The following is a 21,618-nucleotide window of genomic DNA, read 5'->3' on the forward strand; positions in this document are numbered from 1 at the left end:
ATTTCTCTATATATTTCTTGTATTCCCCATAACAATGATGAAGGTTTTGTTTTTTCATTTCTTTTTACCTCATCTCTACTCCAGCTCATTCTCAGAAAATAGGACTGCCCTACAATTTACAGATGAAAACTGAAGCCAAACATAATGGTTGTTTTCAATTCCCTATCTCGCTTCGCATGCACAAGGCCATGGGTTCAATTCCTAGCACAACAACAACAAAAGTTAAGCCAACTTTTAGAGCTGGTTAAGTCAAGAGACAGTGAAGGTTTAGAAAACTCAATTTCTTAAAGTAAAAAAGTTTTTAGGAAAGAAAATCTATTGGGTATTTGCGCTATAAGAAAAAAAGAAGTCCTGTTTTATTATAAACGCAGTATAAACAGTAAATATCCTCCCCTTGAAGACCAAACAAAAACTCACAGACTCATATCAGTGTTATCCCACACAGCCTATAGATAATAGCTATTGATGTTTTAGTTTAAAAAATTTCCTTTCTCATATGAATTCATGTTGTATAAAATTGGAATCATGCTATATGTTGTTTTATTTAATTTTTAAAAACAATTATTGTCTGAACATTATTCCATGTCAACAATTTTTGAAGACATATATTTTTTTTTGGTACCAGGGATTGAACTCTGAGGTACTCAACCACTGAGCCGCACACACCCCCTTTTTTTGTATTTTATCTAGAGATAGGGTCTCACTGAGTTGCTTAGTGCCTTACTATTGCTGAGGCTGGCTTTGAACTCTCGAACCTCCTGTCTCAGCCTCCTGAGCCACTGGGATTACAGGCGTGCATGATCACGCCCAGCAAGATCAGCATTTTTAATTGCCAAATGGAATAGCCCTCTTTGTGACATCAAACTATTGGTCACTCCTATTCTTTCCTGTTAATTTCATTTATATTTATATTTCAAATAGTTCTTATATACACACAGTTCAAGATTCAAGTCACACTTTCATTCATCCCTAGGTCCCATCCCTAAAGATTTTTACCTATCTCGTCAAGAGATATTTAAATAAAAGCAATTATACACATATATATGTACATAACACATTATTCACTGCATCTTGCAATTTTCAATTAATATATCTTGGGCATTTGACCATAGTAGTAATAAAAAATTTCTTCATCAATTTGTATGATGACATAATATATCAGAATTCATTTTGAGATTCCCTACTGATAAACATTTGAATTCTGCCATTTTAACAATGCTACAATAAATTAGGTGTGCATTCACAATTCTAAAAACAGAATTCCTGGTTCAAAGGCCATGTATGGTTTATACATATTGACACATCCTGACAAATTGTTGCTGCAGATTCTACTTATTTATTTTTATTTTTTAGTACTAGGGATTGAATCAAGGGGAACTCTACCACCTAACTATCCTCCCAAGTCCTTTTTATTTTTTATTTTGAGACAAGATCTTGCTAAGTTGCTGGCTTGCCTCAAACTTGGGATCATCCTACCTCATCCTTCTGAGTGTCTGGGATTACAGGTGTGTGCCACAGCACCTGGAAGATTGTACTGATTTACATTTTTATTAACATATGCATGAGAAAAGCTTGTTTTCTTGCTGATTTGTAGGAAACATATTAGGGAAATTATTAGCCTTTGCCTGTGACAAATTGCAGTAAGTTCTTTTGTGAGAACTTATCTTTTCAATGTTTGCAGTAGTTAATACCAGGTGAAACGTATACAATTTTTTCATATGGCTGACTTTATTTATCATTTGTGGCTTCTGGATTTTTGCATCACACTTAGAAAGACCTTCTTCCATACCATCGTCCTACCTTAGCTTCCTGAATGGCAGGAATTACAGGTGTGCATCATGCTTGGCCCATCATTCTTTAAATAATAATTCTTCCCATTACTACATCTTTGTTTCTCAACTCATGAAATATTTAAATGTTCCTCAATGATGCAGAATATTAAAATAGCACATGCAAAATTATTCACCTGTTTATAGAGATCAGCATGCCAGGAGTGACATGCCGACACTGAGGAGTTTCTGCCAGTGGAAAGATAACTGATGATGGAGTTGTTGGATTTCTGTCCATATTTGGCAGAATATCATCAGCATCTTGACTGTCCTGGAAACTTGGTAACTAGAAAACAAATATTTTCAGCAGGCACACATAAAAATAAATATTTTTTTCGTTATCATAAGATGATTTTTAGTGAACTGGTGTTTTTCTCCTCATAATTTTCCAAATTAGATAATTAAAAAGAGTACTAGATTGATGACAGAATCACTAAAGACAAAAGAAATTGTTTGCATGTAAAATGGATTCAGTAACACCTATTTCTAAAGGCTGTGCTGACTAGAAGTATGCAAATGATTTCTGCAGTCAGATGGTAAATACTTTAGGATTTATGGCCTACACAGCTTTGTCCCACCTACTTAAAATGTGTCACTACTATGAAAGCAGATGCATATAATATGCAAACAAATCGGCACCTCTGTGAAACAGATGATAAACTGAATTTGACCAAAAGGCCCACAGCTTGCTGACTTTAGGTGTAGAAAAAACAAAATAAAAATAAAAATGAAAATGAACTGTGCTTGGCTCTTAGTAGGGACTCATGCAGTGTTAAAGATCTTTATACTGAAATTGTAGAAAAAGTAGACCTATGCCATGGAAAATGAGCTAATTCACTTTCCATTTCTATCTTTTTAATGTTGTTACTCTTGTATTTAGTCCTAAACATGTATTCAGAGCATGAAACGATGGTGGGATAACAAAGGGTACAACCTCTATTGGACCATGATATTGTGAAGGGAACACAGTAATGGCTTCAGATGGCACCCTTAAAATGTATCCTATAATTTGTATAAGCAAAAAGGAGGCAGAAATAATGTTGTAACTAGATTCTGCAAAGCACTGAGTACTAGTCTTGTTAAATTTTAGAAGATGATTTGAAAACAATATGAAGAAACTGGTAGCTGAAAAAATTACAGTTATTACATTATTCAATTCAATTGTCCATATCCACGTATTTGTACATTAATCTATATACACTTAACATTTAGGTTCTAAAATACTCTTAAACTAGCACTTCATATTTGCACTGTATTTCATTGCTTATGAAAAACATTTACTGTATATTCATTTCCAGGTTTTTGCTATACAGTTAAACCCAGAATGATTATTTGCAAAGATTTTAAGCTTCTGAATTTCTTAGGGTGAATTCTGAAGAACAGAATTTACCTTTATAGCTTTTGTAATATATTACCACAATATGCTTTCTGAATGGTATGAATCCATTGATGTATCTACTGATATATGACTATTAATATCAGACTTCCTTTTGTTAGCAGTGAACATTTTAACTAATTTTTTTAAAAAGTCTATAACACAGAAGGTATGTAGATATACACATCTATATACCTATACATATTTTATATTTATTTATTTACTTACTTATTTGCTTATTTATTTATTTATTGCTGCATTGCTGGGGACTGAACTGGGCGGCGGGGGTAGGGGGTGGATGGGGAGGTGGCGCTTTACCACTTAGCCTAGCCCCTTGTTTTTTAAAAAATTTGAGACCAGATCTCATTAAGTTTCCCAGGCTGGCCTCAAAACTTGGGATCTTCCTTCCTCAGCCTTCTGAGTTTGCTGGGATTATAGGTGTGTGCCACAGTACCTAGAAAAACAAAACAAAACAAAAATCTACTCAGCTGTTCATTACATTCATCTTTTGCATTTCTTTTTTAGTCTCTACTTCAGTAAATTTTGCTCTGATGTTTACTATTATTTTCCTATTAATTTGGGGTTTGGTTTGCTCTTATTTTTCTAGTTTCTTAAGTTATAGTGTTAGACTATTTGGTAGCTTTCTCATTTTCAATATAGGTGCTTATTGCTAATTTTCTCTGTAGTATGAATTATGCTGTATTCCATAGGTTTTGGCATGTTGTGTTTTTATTAGTTTGTTCCAAGAAATTGTTTAATTTACTTTTATATTTCCTCATTGGCCAATGGTAATTCAAGAGTATGTTTAGTTTTCATGTATAATTGCTAAGTTCCTCTTGTTGAATTCTTCAGCACCACTGGTGTAAACTCCACTGTTGGAGGGGTGTAGAGTAGTGCCAGCTCTAGCAATGCTGGCGTATTGAGTATGTATACTTAGCAGACGCAGTCTGGGGTATGTGCTCTCAGGCCTAGTGCTGGAAATGGTATGAAAGGTAGCCAATGGGGTAGCTAGTTCTATTGGGAAGTGAAAAGGCAGGGGTGCAGTTCCAGCGGGGAAGTGCCTTGATATCTTGGGTCCTGGGGGTGTCCTATACTGCTGAGCTTAGCCACCTACTGTAACATAAGGCATTGTGCAGGCCTGCATGGTGCAGTCAATTTCACTCTGGGTCTAATTGTGTTTGTGAGACTGAAGACCTCTGTCCTAGTACGGTAGAATATCTATAGGGCCTAGGAGATGGGGATATACAGAGGCTTATGGCCCCTAGGGAAGTCTGAATTCCAACTGTGACTGTTCTCAAGATGATGTCAAGCTACAATAGTCTAGACTCTTGGAATGCAGTTTTCCATCCACCTGTTGCTCTGGTCTTCTTTGTGGAGAAGGAGAAGGTGAGCACCCAGAACCTCTTTTTGGTCATCTTGAAATCTCCTTACGTTTTAAACATATATGTTTGACTATTTATTTGTTTCCTATTTGGTTTTACAATATTAAGTTTGAACCACTGAAGGACAGACTCTAGAAACTGGTGAAAATGGCATACAGATTATTTCCTATCCTACTCTTTGGTCATATCTATAAAAGCTATCCATCCTTGGGCTGAAATATTAGTAATGAACACTACCATAAATAAAAATGAAAGATGTAAAATATAGTCAATATAAGAAGCTGGGTGTGGTGGCACATACTTCTAATCCCAGTGATTTGGAGGGCAGAAGCAGGAGGATCAAAGTTCAAAGCCAGCCTCAGCAACTTAGCAAGACTCTGTTCCAAAATAAAAAATAAAAGGACTGGGGATTCAGTGGTAAAGTGCCCTTGTATTCAATCCCTGGTACCCGCCACCCTCCCCCCCAAAAAAAGGTCAGTATAGGTTAAGAAAACAATGATTTCATACATTTGAGACTCTTACCAATACTCTTTTTTGATTTTTTAAAGGTGTTGTACTGAAAAAATCATCATGGTCATCTTTTGGCAACTGTTCCAGAAAATCCCTCATTTGTTGTTTCCTTTTAAGAGTTCCCACTTTGGCAGTTATCTTAATATTCTGCTTTTTATCATTCTTTCTCTCACCTTAAGAGTCATCAAGACATTTTGATAAAGATTTAGTTATATATTAACTGCTTTATAGTTAACAACTTCTATTATTTTAAGTCTCTTATATAACAAATGATTCTTTCTACATTGACATCTATGCAGTATGATTAGCCTACATAAACTCATTAAACTAAGATTAGGCAAGGTGAGGTTTAAGAGATTGTTACTCTGTGAGAAAGGCTATGTCCCATACTCCTGCTGCTAAATGCCTGATTTAGTTATTTAGCTAAAATGTAAAACCTTAATGAATTATCTCTCTAAATCTTGTTATAGGATTTCTCTCGAATAAAACACCTTTTATTAGCAACCACGGACCTAAGCATGTAATCCTGGGACTATGAAAATTAAATTTATTCTCATCGTTTTCTTGTTTGTGAATCACTAGTGAGCCCTAATCAAGCAGCCTCAAAATCAAATTAGATAATCAGAATAATAATTTGGGTACTGAATCTCTGTATCTAATTTACGATTTCCTAGAAAAAATTCAAAGCACAAGGCTACAAAGCTACTACTGACAAAAGTAGGTATATAGGATAACACTTTTAAGAAAATACCTATAATAAGACTATGGATAAATATAAAATATAATTGGTGAGTGATTAGAAGTCTACACTGAGCACTAGGAAAAATTACAAAGGTTACCATTTTGGCCTTTGGGATTGGCTTGCTTTTTCTTAATCACATGTTTCTGGTGTCCTTTTCCTCGAGGATCTTCCAGGTATTTCTTCTGGCATTCCTTAGCAGTTCGAGAACCTACTGCCTTAGCCACATCTGACCAGAAACCAGGTTTGTACTTTGGTAGAGATGCAAAAGCACTGTGGAAGACCAAAACCAGTTAAACAAGAAGAAAGTCAAGGGCTAGGGATGTGGCTCAAGCGGCAGCGTGCTCGCCTGCCATTCGTGCGGCCCGGTTTGATCCTCAGCACCACATACAAAGATGTTGTGTCTGCCAAAAACTAAAAAAAAATAAATATTAAAATTCTCTAAAAAAAAAGAAAGTCAAATCAACAAAAACAATCTCCTGAAAGCACACCATTGAGTAAATGAGGTTTACTGGGCTGAAGGAATTTTATCAAAATCATTCTAGATAACTTTGGAAAAAAGATGTTATTCCCTCTGCTCAGTAGTGCTTAAAATATGAAGATGTAAGTTTACAAATCTAGTAGATACTATTTTGTTGAATTCTACTATACCTGAAATTTTTTTTCCATATTTCAACATTTTTTTTTTCAAAGTTCATCTAATCAATGATTTGGGAAAACTTTGGCATAAATGACTTCTATATACTGTTTTGTAAATCTTATTAGTGCCGACTATGCCAGAAGATAAACCTTTTTTTGTTGTTTTTGTTTTGGTGGTATTAGAGATTGAACCTGGGGTTGTTCTACTACCTAACTATATTCGCAGGCCCACCCCCCCTATAAAAATCTTATGCTTAGTTTCATTCCACTGTAATTTGAAGATCTTCGTATTTTAGAACAAAATGCCCTTTTAATTGAGGGAACCAAAATTTGAAAAAAAAAAAAAAAGTAGAAACATAAGGTAATTCCTTACTCATTCTAAAAGTTCCTTTGTAAATTTGTTTAGAACCTGGTATACATATTACCTCCCACAATAAAAAGACTTTATATATTGTACTTAGGCTGACTTTTCAGGCAGAAAATACTTATTTATCTCACCAATTAGTTTTAAAATGGTGTAGGATGAGTATCCCTTATCCAAAATGTTTGGGACAGGATCAGAAGTGCTTCAGATTTTCATTGTCATTGGACTTTGGAGTATTTGTATGTAATGAGGATGGAACCCAAGTCTGAACGTGAAATCTGTTTTATAAACCACATATATACACATAAACCAAAAGTAGTAATTATTGTTTTTTTAAATATATGTATATTTTTAGTTGTAATTGGACACAATACCTTCATTTTATTTATTTATTTTTATGTGGTGCTGAGGATCTAACCCAGAGCCTTGCACATGCTAGGTAAGTGCTCTACCACTGAGCCACAACCCCAGCGCCAGTTATTATTTTTTGGAAATGTTAGGTTTTGAGCCCAGGGCTTCCTATATGCTAGGCAAGCATTCCACCACTGAGCTATATCCCTTGCCTGAAGGTAATTTTGTACAACATTTTTAGTGTGCTTGTGTTTTGACTATGATCAATCATGTAAGATTAGGTATGGAATTTCCCACTTGTAGCATTTGTCAGTACTCAATAAGTTTTAGATTTTGGAACTTTCAGATTAGGGATGCTAGTGTTATATCAACTATATCATGTCTTTACTTCAAATACTGTTTCTTTGACAAAATTTGCAGCAGCCCTCTATCTCTGTGGTTCCACCTCTGTAGATTTGACTAAAATATTCAGGAAAAAAAAATCTGAATGTTTACAGACATGATCAGAATATTCAGGAAAAATAAAATACATCTCTACTGAACACATACACTTTTTTCTTCTCATTCTTTAATGATAACTGTTTATATAGAATTTACATTGTATTAGGTATTAGAAATAATCTAGAGATGATTTAAAATATATGGGAGGATTATAATAGGCAATATACAAATACTATTCAATTTATTTAAGAGACTTGAACATCCACAGATTTTGGTATCCCTGAGGGGTCGTGGAACCAATCCTTATGGGCATGAGATTTTAAAGAAATAATGATAAAGAATTTAAACCTAGCTTTGGAAGAATTACATTTCCAGAAATTGAAATGGGCAGGCAAAGTGGGTAGAGGATTTGGGAAGTCTGTTTTATCAATGGAAAATAAACCTCTCAACCTTAATTGTATTAAGTCAAACCTTATAAAGTGATATCCAGGCAACATCTAAATACAAGAATTCAGGGCCAGATAGATAGATTTGAAAATCACTATATTAAAAAGAGAGTTGGAATTTGAGAGGACATAAGATCACTAAGGGGGATACCATAGCACAAAAGCAGCCTAGAATAAGAATCTGAAGAGTAAGAAGGAAAATTACCTTCTCTGTCTGAAAATAAGCAGAGGCCATGCATGGAAGTGCATACCTATAATCCAAGCAACTTGGGAGGCTGAGGCAGGAGGACTGCAAATTTGAGTCCAGCCTCAGCTGGACCTAAATTTAGTGAGACCCTATCTCAAAAATAAAAAGGGTTGGTGATGTAGGTCAGTGGTAAAGCACCCCTGGGTTCAATCCCCAGGGATAATGAATAAGTAAATTAATGAATAAAATAAGTTAGAGGAGGACTATTTAGGAACTGGAAGAATACAATGCCATGGAAGTGCCTGAAGAAAAATATTTCAAGAAAGCAGATTTGACCAAATGTTATAAGGTTGGAAGGATTCAAAGGAAACAGAATGTTCCCGTTATCCTTCTCTCCTTTAATCAATCACTTTTTCCTTTTTTCCACTAGATCATTTCCATCAGCATACCATTATACCCTGGCTTTAGCCATCTTACAAATAAGCAGGTTAGCAACCAAATATCTTCCCTTATCTTCACACCTGCTTTTGGCCCCAAATTTTTCTATTCCCCATCATTGCCAAATTTCTTGGGTTGTCCATCTAGGTTGTCTTTATGTCTTTACCCTCCTATTCATTCTTGATTACTCAATTGTTACCTGGTTTCTGTATTACCACATTACCCAAACTGTGAAATTTATGTAGACAAATCCAATTCTTATCATACCTGAGTTACCAGCAACAGACACAACAGATCAATCTCACTCTGTTGAAAACTCACTATTGGCATCTTAAAGTAATAATGGTTACAATTCACTAAAGCAGCCCCTTACTGATGTATTTTATGTCTTTAACACTTTTGTAGCCACTACTTACCAATGAAGTTTCTGTGATTCCTTTTCATTCCATTCGTCATCCTGAATTAATGAAGGTAAACATTCTAAGGGATGCCTGTTAGTTTCATCGGATCCCATTCCCTCAATAATTGGAAGCTTATTCCTAACACCAGATTTCAGAAGAGTTTCTTTAGCAGAAGATCTAGCTTTCTTTTGTTTAATATGAAATTCATTTTCACCTTCCTCAGTTTCAGATTCTGAAATCACTGAGATAGTCCTTGTGGAATTTCTTGTGCTTTTTCTCAGCTGAACCATTGTTTCTTTGGTATTTCTTGTTTCTGGTTTCCTTCTAATTTCCTTTTTAATTTTACTCTCTTCACTTGACAAATTTAGTGATGACTGATGATTGTAAAAACACATAGCTTCTTGATTTTCAGTTTTCTTCAATTTTGATAGTGACCCGGCATTTTTCTTAAAGTCATAGGTGACCATTTGTTCATTTTTAGGGCTAGGCGTTTTTATTTTCTGGTTGACAGTGAGTAAATGACATTCATCACAATTTTTCTTGTTTTCACTATTATGATGCTCACTACACTCAAATGTATTTTCCAGAATCTCAGTGGATATACTCATGGGACTTACAGTTTTGTTTAAGTCTGACTTGTAAGTTTCTTCTTGATGCTTTGGCACTGCAGAATTTGTTATTGCTTTAATGGTTTCAAAGGACAGATTATACTTCATGCATCTTTGCTCTATCAATGTTTTAGTTTTCAGTGGTGTTACTAAAACATAAGCTTCCTTCTGCTTGACAGCCATGGATTTTCTTTCTTTATCTAAGAAAAACTGTTCTCTTGAGGTTAGAATATCAATGGGTACATCCGATTCTTCAGTTCTCTCTTTAATTTCACAAGACAAAAACAGAACCAAAAATCTCAAATTACGTCTAAATAAATTTTAGTATAGAAAAAAATTTTAACATAAAATATACAATATTTTTTACCAAGTTCCATTGTATATCCTACTGTCCTATTAATCTTCCTGAAGCACAGGTAAATTTAAATCATTCCTCTTTCAATTTAAGTATACCAGATTATTTATACAAACCTACCAACGACTTCTCAGTCTACTGGTACACATACGAGCTCCTCTGAGAGGCCTTCAATAAAGTTCCAGTCTTTCACTGTCCTCAAATCTGAACCATATTCTATAAGACCATTGGCTATTTCTCACATCTGCTTGGTTCTTGGCTTTAATGCTTTTCACTCTACATGTAAAGTTTCCTCACTCTTCTACAAACCAAATTAATACCTGTTTTGGTTTAATTCTCTAACCCAGTTAATCTACAAACTTTCTTTTGAATGAAAGCTATTCTTTTAAGCTTGCAGCATACACTTAAAGTCATGCTATGTTTGAAAATGAGTCCTGCATTATAACTGCATATTAATCTTTTCTTTTAATTAGACTGGAAAAAAAACATTAATGATAAGAACTTTATTTTCATGTTCAGACATTTTTGCTATTGTTGGTACCAATGTGTATGTATACTGTAGACACTAAACAAATATTTGTTACATTAACTCTCTGGAACTAAAATATTTAGAAGATATTAAGAAAACCACTAAGGTCACTAAACCTGACTAGACATGTAAAATATGAAACAATAGTTGTGCTAGTTAAGGATGGAATTAGGAGAACATAGAACTCTAATCTTTATAGCTCTACCTCAACCCTGAAGGTAGTCAGAGACAAACCTTCACTGAATCTCTGCCAACTCCATGAATTATCATGGGAAAGTAACCAAAATTAAATAACTGAAAATTCTTTACCATATCATGTCACTAAAGAAAATATGTTGAGTGCAGTGCTCTAATGTGAAACTTGAGAAATCAGAAGCTAAACTAAGTGAAATTCGAAATTTAAATTTCCCATTATAATTATAAATACATATAAATTTCAAATCATCATACCAATCATAAAACAACAGACTACACATTTTATATGCTACTGTTTACAAGATCAACAACAAAATGAAAGACTAATACATAATACTGAATCTGTGGGCTGGGGTTGTAGCTCAGTGGTAGAGCACTTGCCTCACACGTGTAAGACACTGGGTTTGATCCTTAGCACCACGTAAAAATAAATGAATAATTAAAGATGTGGTGTCCATCTACAACTAAAAAAATTTTAAAATAATAATAATATTGAATATGGGAAGAAAAGCCTCTAAAATATAATTTGTGAAGAAGTAGTACTAATCCAAAGTAACCCAAAAAATTTCTGTAAGATTTTTCACTGGCGTCATAGATCTTCAAATCATGAAGAAATTATTTCTCCTAATTCCTCATATAATTCAAGTGTTCAACTGAAAATTGGAAAATTTTGAAATTATAATTTTGAAAAAAAACATTTCTATTCAGAATATTTTAAATCATTTTATTAAATAATCTTGACAAAGATTCTGCCTATTTTGGATACTTTAACCTAATATGTATGAACTCGGCAATCTAAGCAGTATTGATTTCCTCACCACATTTATAAATGTTCTTCATTTTCATATACAGGAATAAAAAACATAAAAAGAAAAAAAACGCTATTAGGCTGATGGATTTAAATAAATGTTCAAATTTGAACTCGCTAATATTTAGAGAAAGGCTCTTTAAATTTTGATACATAAGATTTTAATTAAATCACTCTAAAAATGCATACAACACAAAACTAATTTATAGTATTCATTTAATGAAAGGATTCAGTCTTTGAACATTTCTGTAAGTATACTTAAGATTATGTATAATTTTGTAATCTAAATAAAATTATTTAGTACCAAGACTTGAGAAGGTAGGCCTGTGCATAACGTAGTTTTTAAAGTAACTGATTATTTTATTATAAAAATCATTTCATGTAAAAAAAAATTTAAAGCCATTAAAACAGTTTATTGTTTTCTTTTATTTTTTTTAAAATAACTTTATTTTACAGTTATTTGGTGCTGAGGATCGAACCCAGTGCCTCGGGCATGCTAGGCAAGCACTCTACTACTGCGCCACAACCCCAGCTCCCAGTTTATTGTTTTCAATTAAAAAATTTTGGGGCTGGGTTGTGGCTCAGTGGTGGAGCACCTGCCTAGCACATGCAAAGCCCTGGGTTTGATCCTTAGCATCACAAAACACTAAACAAACAAATAAAGGTACTAAAAAATTTTATAAGATCAGGTTTAACATATTAAAAACATTTCAACAGTAACTTCTTATCATTACAAAATCATTAAAAATATATTACCTTGCTTCTGATTTTTAATTATCCTTTTATTTATCTCTTCACAATTTTTATGTTTCTTTGAAGACAATTTTTTATATTCTTTATTTCCAATCAATTCCTTCAAAAAAAGGAGATAATTTGCTTTTATTTCAGCAACTACCATTTAAACAGGATTTTAAGCATTTTTTGGGGGGGAGGGGGGGTACCAGGGATTGAACTCAGAGGGTGTTTAACCACTGAGCCAATCCCCAAGCCTTTTTGTTTTTTATTTTGAGATAGGATCTCACTAAGTTGCTTAGAGCCTAGATAAGTTGCTAAGGCAGGCCTCAAACTTGAGATCCTCCTGCCTCAGCCTCCCAAGTTGCTGGGATTATATGCATGCACCTCCATACCCAGCTCTCAATTTCACTTTTCAACTAAAGACTGGGGAAAATAAATATCAAGACATTTACCTAGAGTTCCAAAGTTAATGAAAAGTTATGAGAATTATAGCAAAGTCACAATAAAAACAATATTAAAAGAGCTTTTCAAAATGGATTCAGGAGGCTTTCAAGTGAAGACTTGTACAAGAAGATTCCAACTATGACCTAGGATTGTGGATTTTGGTTGCCTTCTGACTTCAGGCAGCTAGAATGGATAATTACACTGTGCCCAGAGAGTTAAGATGCATAACCAAGTTAGTGGATTCTTATTCTACGGATATTTTTACTACATATACAGGTTTTTTTTTTTTTTTCTTTTTTCTCTTGGTTACATGGCCCTATTGCTAGTACCTGGTTCAACACTAAAAGCAGTTTCTTCACAAAAAAATTTGTTATTGTCTTTTAGTAGATTAACATCTTTTGTCCAATATAAGTTCTCACTTTTCCCAGCCTTCTATGGAACACTTTTTTAAAGATCCAAATAAAGTCCCTTTTACTTTTAGTTTCTGAGGTTGGACTGACACACAAAACTGATACTGGTACTTACAACACTTGTGTCTTTTAAACCTTTTCAAGTACAACATTACCCCTCTAAACAAGCAGTGTACAGTAAATAACTTACCTGCTTAGAAAAGTAAGATCCTCCTGTATTTTGACTAGCATTATTTACTTGGTCAATTGGTGGTTTATTTTGACAATTATTATAGCCATTGTTTATTTCTGTAGGTCCTGGCAATCCACTACACTTAATATTCTTCATTTCTGTGAGTACAATAATGGACAGTTCAATAAATGATTACAGCAAAGGTAAGCTGCTTTTCTACATTAAAGAGCCTATTTTGAAAAAAAAAAAAAACTTACTTAGAAAGGGCTATAAATTAATGTTCATACTTTTTTGATGGGGGTGGTGCATATAAGGCAGACTCTTATAGTTTGGCAAAAGGATGAAACAGAAGTCTGTCAGCTACCTCTATACCAAGAGAAAAGACCAGACGTACCCAAATTATCACAATCAAGGTCATAAGTGGTGCTGGCCTTTTGGACGACATATGTTTGGTTTTCTTCTGCATCATTTTTCCTTGATTTTCGTATGTCAGAGTCAAACCCTGCAGTTTTCTGTTCTTCTCTGGCCTCTTCCCTGTTCTTTTCATTAGCCCTAAAGACAATTATATTATTTTTTTCTCTAATATTATTTCTCAAAAACAAAACAACAACAACAAAAAAAAACTAAACCTAAAAATAAAGGAAAACCCTCAGATAAAGTTCCCCCTCCCCCAGCCAACTGTACTTTTTAATGTTACATTTTTATTTTTTCCAGATTTCCATCCCTATTCCACATATTCAACATATTGAATCAGAGGATTCATAAAAACATAACTGATTCCTACTGTATGCTCTTAATTCCTACTTAAGCTGATATTATAAGAAAACTATGGGGCAAGTCCTGTCAATTGACTGTTTTGTAAATAAAGTTCATTGAAACACAGACAGGTTAATTCATTTTCATACTACCTATGGTTACTTTTCTGCCAAGGTAGATCTTCTGGAACAGACACAACATATTCACAGAAATACTTACCATCTGGTCCCTTACAGAAAAAACTGCTATCCCTAAGTTATTTGTACTCTGATTAACTTTAAGCTCTGTATCCCCTATGGGCTCCTTAAGGACAAGAATTATTTACACTCTTTATTTTTTTCAATGCTAACTACAGTGCCTGTTAAGTAGCTGACAGTGAATAATTACTAAGAATTAATGAAAAGAAAAAAGGTATTAAACAGCATTATGTCCTTCAAAGGGTAGGTGAATGAAGAATATTTCTAGAAATATGCTGAAAGTTTTATTTCCCTTTTAGATTTATTCAACATGACAGAAATACTTACAAAGTATTATTTTTTCCTGAAACTCTTCTGAGATCAAAAAGAACTTCAAAACTGGTACCATCCCAAAAAACAAGTACATGTATGTGAAGTTCATTATATTTTACATCTAAAATGCATACATTTATTAAACGTAAATTATACTTTATTAATGTTCATTTTTTTAAAATTTAAAAGAATACTTTACCTTAATTGCTCTAGAAAATTATCAATGTATTCTTTCCAATTTTCTGGAAATCCAAACATAAATTTCCTTATGAGATAATATGGATATCCTATTTAAGGACAAATGACAACAATAATTATCTAAAAGCCTAGAATTTTAAAGAGATATCATTAATTCACTAAATCAGTCAAGAAACATGTACTTTTGTTTATTATGTGCAGTCATTTTTAGTGAGGATTCAGCAGTTAACAAGGTAAATAAAAATCTCTGACCTCGTAGAACTGGTCTTCTAGTATATACAGTTAAGCACACCAACAAGTAAAATGTCCTGTTTGCTAGATGTTCTGCAGGGAAGGGGGATAAGGATGTTCATGGGAGAACAGCAATTTTAAAAATGGATAGTCAGGGAATACCTCACTGAAATGCTAAGCAAAAGTCCTAAAGAATTAGAGGGAATGAACCATGTAGCAATGTTGAAAATGTAAGAAGGGCAGAGGAAAGTAAAAAGCCATGAGGCAAGAGGATACCTGATCTGACTGTGAAATAATAAAATCAGTGTAGTTGCTAGGGTTGTGGCTCAGTGGAATAGAGCCTAGCATGTATGAGGCCCTGGGTTCAATCCTCAGCACCACATAAAGATAAATAAAGTATTGTGTCCATCTACAACTAAAAGATAAATACATAAAAAAAAAAAAATCAGTGTAGTTCCAGTGATATGAGGCGTTAGTATTAGAAGGTTACACAAATGGATAACAGATGCAGTGCATAGGAGATTACAATTTGAAGTTTTGTGGTCATTTTGTGGACTTGGACATTTATTTAGGGTAAGATGGGCAGCTATGAAAAGATTTTGAGCAAAGAAGCTACAAGATCTGACTTACTTTAATAGAATTGTATTAGCTGCTATTCTGAGAAGAGTCTGTGTAAGTGAGTGGAAAAAGAACGAGACTAATTAAGAGAGACTAATTAAGAGACTATTATTATATTAATTGAGACAAAAGGCTGGGTGTGTTGGTACAAACCTATAATCCAGTGACTTAGGAGGCTAAGATACAAGGATTGCAAGTACAAGACCCGTCTCAGAACTTATCGAGGATCTAAACAATTTAGTGAGCACCCCTGGATTCAATCCCCAGTATTAAACAAACAAAAAACTGAAACAAAAGATGAGGTAGGTCTAGATTACAGTGGTGCAATAGAGATCAGTGTTTTAAAGGTGTTTTGGGAGATACTGCCAACAAGTTGTACTGATAAACTAGACGTGGGTATGAGAAAAACTAAAAGGTTTAAAAATGGTTTTTAAAACTAAAAGGTTTAAAAAGCTCTAAGGAGCTAGGCATGATGGCATATGTCTATAATTCCAGTGTCTCAGGAGGCTGAGATGGAAGGATTGCAGGTTCAAGTCATCTTCAGTAACTCAGATAGACCCCATCTCAAAATAAAAAAAATTAAAAAGTGCCAGGGATATAGCTCAGTACTATAGTACCCCAGGGTTGAATCCCTAGTACTCTGCCATCCCAAAATGTCTCCAAGGATTTAGGCTATTCAGTAGAAGCATGGAAAAGTGGGGAAGAGTACTGGCCAAGCAGATTTAAGGAAGATCAGATATTAAATCTGAGATAATTATAAACATCTCAATGGAGATGCCAAATAGATAGAAAATGAACTGGATACTTAGAGGAGGTCTTGGTTTGAAAAATAACATTGGGGGTTGGGGTTGTAGCTCAGTGGTAGAGCACCTGCATATATGTGTGATTCAATTCTCAGCACTGACTATAAATAAAATAAGGGCCCATTGACAACTAAAAAAAAAAATTATTATAACACTGGCATTTGGCACTTCAAACCGAAAACGATTCAGCACATAAATGAGTGTACAAAGAGCCCTAAGTTACCCCATTACTTGGAGGTAAAGAAGAGAGAAATATACAAATAAATTAAAAAAGAACAGGCAGTGAAGAAGCATCAAAATTGAGATATGGTATTCCAGAAGTCAAATTAAAAAAGTATCTCAAGGAAGTAGGTAGATTAAATCCAGTATAAGTGTGTACTGGATCTATCAATGTAGAGGCCACTGGTGACTTTCATATAGGATGTTTTGCTTAAGAAATGGGGGTTAAGGCATGATTAAAGAGAATTCTAGAAAAAAGGGAGAGAGAACTCAAGAAAAATCTGATGTAGTAAATCTTCTGAGAGTTATTTTTATGTAAACGAGAGCAGTGGCTGAAAGAGGTATGCTTAAAAGAGCAGTGTTTTGCTTTTGAAACAGGAGAAGAGAAAATTACTGGAGTGATGTCCTCAAGTAAAAGAAGAAAAATGGAGCTAATATTTAAATGGAAAGACTAATACATAGGAACATGGATAGTACATTCACAATGAAAGCAGGTTTGGATGTAAACAGATAAGTAAATGCAGTGGGGAAATTCTCTTCTGAATGTTCCTATTGTTCAGGTACTCCCCTCTCATTCTATCCTCTTTACCTGAGAATGTATGAGGGAGAAGGTGGTGGAGATTTAAAAAAACATGAAATAGTAATCAGGAAGGATGGGAAAGTAAATAGATTAGGGAAATACAGTAGGTTGCCAAGCATCACCAAGGGACCACTAAAGAACTAGTCTATAACTTGTTGCTGGTAATCAAAAATTTAAAGTAGAATATTTGGGTATGTTTTCTGACCTACATTAGACTGTATGCAAGGAATATGCAAATTAGATTATACCCGGAGAGGGTTATGTCAGCGAGGTTTAATAGAGACAGAAACCAAGGAGCTCAATTATATTCTTATAAAGCAGTTCCTTATAAATAGGAAATTTTGAATTTTTAAATCACAAAAACTTAAACTGTAACAATTATGAAATTCAAGAAAATGATTTTGTAAAATTCTTATGTAAATTTTACAAAATCTAATCAATTGCTTTAATTTATTCATAATTTTAAAAAAGCACATATACACACATATATATTACTGTTAGAAACACGGTTAATCGCTTCACTTACGAAAATAACATCAATTAACAATAATACTTATTTACCTGCTTCTTTCATGGAAATCTTGTCTATCAATCCTTTTAATATATAAATGTTGCCTGATACAGTCCTAAGTTCATTGTGCTTAATCCGATCTATAATTACATTACTGTGCCAATATATGTTAGTCATGTCTCTAAAAACAAAAAACAAAACAAAACAAAACAAAACTTAGTGAAGGCCAAAATATTCACATTTTATCAGGAGTCACAAAACACATATATACGTCTACATTCTAGCTACAGTAACAATACCAATATTGTTAATCAAATTACAAAATATTTGAGTGACAAACACTACAGTAGAACTTAACTGCTTCACTAATGTGGTCCTCAGAGTATGTGCTAAGAAACTTACTGTGGCTAAACCATGTCCCTGATATAAAATACATCATTAGGATGGAGGCAGAGCTTTCTCTATCTTGTGCTGGCGATATCTGCAACTTCAGCTTAACTGATACTAAGCTTCCAAAGAACATTTTCTGTGACCCTTTCCCACAGATTTTAATGTTTCAAATTTTGTGCAGAAGTGTAGTTTTTGTTTTTTTTTTTTTAAGATGTGGTCTTGCTATGTTGTCTAGGCTATCCTGAACTGGTGATCCTCCTCCTTGGTCTTCCAAGTAGCTAGAATTATTATAGAAACATAATTAAATTTTACAAAATCTAATCAATTGCTTTAATTTATTCATAGTAAATTATGAATTACAACAAAAACAGATCAGAACCATCTAATCTTCTGTGTATGTGTTTTCCCACAGTACATAGCCAGATGTTTTCATCTTCCATTTTGGAAAAGTACATTCTCACTCATTAGATAATAACATGCTATTTACAAACATAATAAGGAAGTTATTTTAACTCAGCCAATGGGATTAAACTCATATATTATACTTAAATACACTATTCTCTCCTTGCATTCTTTTTTGCTTTATTTAACATTTAAACAATACTCTAAAAGCACTCTTCTTTTGTATTACAAATATTAACTTACTTAATTCTTAAATCAATCTACAGGGCTGGGTGTGATGGCTCACACCTGTAATCCCAGAAACTTTGGAGGCTGAGGCAGGAGAATAGTATGTTTGAGGCTAGCCGGGGCAACACAGCAAGACCACATCTTAAAAATAAAAATTAAATGACAGTAAGAGCCTGTTTCAAAATAAAAAATGAAAAGGGCTGGGGATATATCTCAGTGGTAGAGTGCCCCTAGGGTACAGTCTCTGTACTGCAAAAAAAAGTATGTAATACTATATTCTTATTGTACAGATAAAGAAACTTGAGCCTGAAAGAGGGTAAATAAATAACCCAAGTCATTCTGGTGTAAGCATGAATAATAGGATTCCTAAAGACAATCTAAACTACATCTTGGATATTAAGAAAATGGGCACAAGGCAAGCAAAGTGAATAACACATACTTTATAAACTTCCATGTACAAACTTTAAATACTGAAATCCTATACTATTTTATTACAAAATTTGTTTTACCACCAAGAATAGGTTTTGAAAATAAAAACTGGTGCTGACAGAGTGGCACGTACCTAGATGAATCTCTTATTTTATTTTAGGGTGAACCAAAAAGAGACAATTACTTAATATGTAGCTATATGGCAAAGTTTTCAATAATTTAAATTTATTTTCTGGATCAGTAATTTATATCTGGTTTTTCCAATTGAGATTCGAGAATCTGGACTAAAATGCAAGTAGTAAATATTAAGTGATCATACATAATTAAGCAGATAATACCAGTCTACTTATTAGCCCCTCAGGAAAAAAAAAAAAAAGCACCTTATAAAATTGAGCTCTCACTATTTAAAGAACAATTGGAGAAAACAGGCAAAAACTAAGAAAGCTGGTAGCAATCAATATGGTGAGTATCTGCATAACCATTGTACATTTTTGCCTTTATAACCTCATGACAAAGTTTTTATAGCTTTATAGAAAGATACTATTTTTTTTACTTTTTTTTTTTTGTACTGGGGATTGAACTCAGGGATGCTTTGCCACTAAGTTATATTGGTTCTAAATTGCTGAAGTTGGCCTGAAACTTGCAATCCTCCTGCATCAACCTCCCAAATCACTGGGATTATAGGCATGTATCACTGTGCTTGGTTTCGCTAGTATTATTTTTTTTTTAAATATTTTTTAAGTTGCAAATGGGTCTTTTATTTATTTATTTATATGCGGTGCTGAGGATTGAACCCAGGGCCTCACACATGCCAGGCTAGTACTCTACCACTAGGTCACAACACCAGCCCTCTTGTATTACTTATAAGCTTTTAGACAAATGTCCTCTTAAATTTTATTACAAGAATATTTAAATGTTATACTTACATCAGTTTTCCTTCTACACATATAGCAGTATTATTATTGATGACTTTAATCATCCATTCTTGAAGCTGGATTACCTAATCAAGCATTAAGCAAAGAACATGTCTTATACTACTTCCAGGATAGACATTACAAATTAAATTATAAAGAAAAAACTTAGATCTAAGTAATCCTAGCAATTCCTTATACTCATCTATATAAGAATGTTAATGTATTAAAACACAAATTATCATAAGGGATCTAATAATTTAGAAGAAAAAAGAGTTACAGACCATCAGCTTTGTCCCTTAAACAATTAGACCATTTGTTTTATAAAGCTGATGTACAGGTGCATTTCAATTTCCTATAAACTCTGGTGACTGCTGGTAATATACATTTAGTAGCATTTTATTTCAAAGTGAAAGTATTTGAATAGCTCAGAAAACTAATTTTCTAGTATGAGTAAAATCCCATTCAAGCGGAAAAATTTCTATGAACATCTGTGCAAAAAAAAACTGTTTATATTTCATAGTAATTTAAGATTGAACTCTCTCTGATGAGAACAAAACCCAAAATTTATAAGATAACTAATTTGAATTGTCATTTACATTATATGATATTATACATTTACATATAAAGACAAATTCTCCAGTGGTGGTTTTATACTGCATCAGAAAATGTTAAAATGGGAAGATAGTCTTATAGGTAAGACTTGGGCAAAGTAAAATAAAAAACATTCCTTTTTTCCCCTACTCCCCACATTTGCTACTACCTGAGATTCATCAAAGCATTGGTCAGATGAAGATAATATTACAGTATAAACTAGTACTAACACTGTTCCAAGTACCTTAGCTGTATTAACACATGCTATCTTCACAACACTTGGAGGCAGGTACTATAACCTTCATTTTACAGATAAAGAAACTGTAAAATCTAGTTAAATAACTTGTTCATGTCAAACACATCTAATTAATGGCACAAAAGTCACAAACTGCGGAATTCTGCTGCCTCTAGAATTCATTCATTGTTTATTCAGTAAATATTTGTTGAGTTCTATACACTATTCTAGACAATGGGGATGCAGCAAAAACCAAAATGGCTGACCTCGTGTGGCGGGGGGAGGCAGGGGAGGAGGGGTTTGGTGGAAGCAGGAGGCAAGTAATGTGGTGGTATCCAAAAAGATAAAGATTAAGATGTCAGCAGACAATAATTACTAACAGAAATAAGTTTAAGATGTGAGATAATTGGAATGATTCTTCAGATATAATAGTTAGGGAAAGTCCTGGAGCATGGAATTGAACAAAGTTGACAGATGAGCTATATGAACAAAAAAAGCTGGGGGCACTGGGATTGTGGCTCAGCCATAGAGTGCTTGCCTAGCATATGCGAGGCCCTGGGTTTGATCCTTAGCACCACATAAAAACAAATAAAGAAAATAAGGCTGGGGATGTATCTCAGTGGTTAAGCACCCCTGGGGGTCAATT

The 21,618-nt window shown here is 33.7% G+C and overlaps 1 protein-coding gene across 6 annotated transcripts in view; it reads right to left on the bottom strand.

The window, feature by feature from the left end:
* Mis18bp1 (MIS18 binding protein 1) overlaps window positions 1-21,618 on the bottom strand; it is a 37,573-nt gene that overhangs the window by 3,031 nt on the left and 12,924 nt on the right. For 3 of the 6 annotated variants that reach the window (XM_046461595.2, XM_046461596.2, XM_058584509.1), the window contains exons 5-14: window positions 20,159-20,232; window positions 17,834-17,964; window positions 14,823-14,910; window positions 13,753-13,910; window positions 13,377-13,516; window positions 12,354-12,450; window positions 9,118-9,973; window positions 5,936-6,108; window positions 5,109-5,269; window positions 1,967-2,115 (exon numbers count right to left, since the gene is read on the bottom strand). In XM_046461595.2, coding sequence (XP_046317551.1) covers window positions 1,967-2,115; window positions 5,109-5,269; window positions 5,936-6,108; window positions 9,118-9,973; window positions 12,354-12,450; window positions 13,377-13,516; window positions 13,753-13,910; window positions 14,823-14,910; window positions 17,834-17,964; window positions 20,159-20,232 — 2,027 coding nt within the window. The other 3 variants (XM_058584510.1, XM_058584511.1, XR_009228344.1) reach the window with 3 other exon arrangements.

This window comes from Marmota monax, unplaced genomic scaffold (assembly GCF_021218885.2).
Source record: "Marmota monax isolate L192 unplaced genomic scaffold, Marmota_monax_Labrador192_F-V1.1 WCK01_AAM20220418_F8-fsc00001, whole genome shotgun sequence".
Classification (NCBI taxonomy): Eukaryota; Metazoa; Chordata; class Mammalia; order Rodentia; family Sciuridae; genus Marmota; species Marmota monax.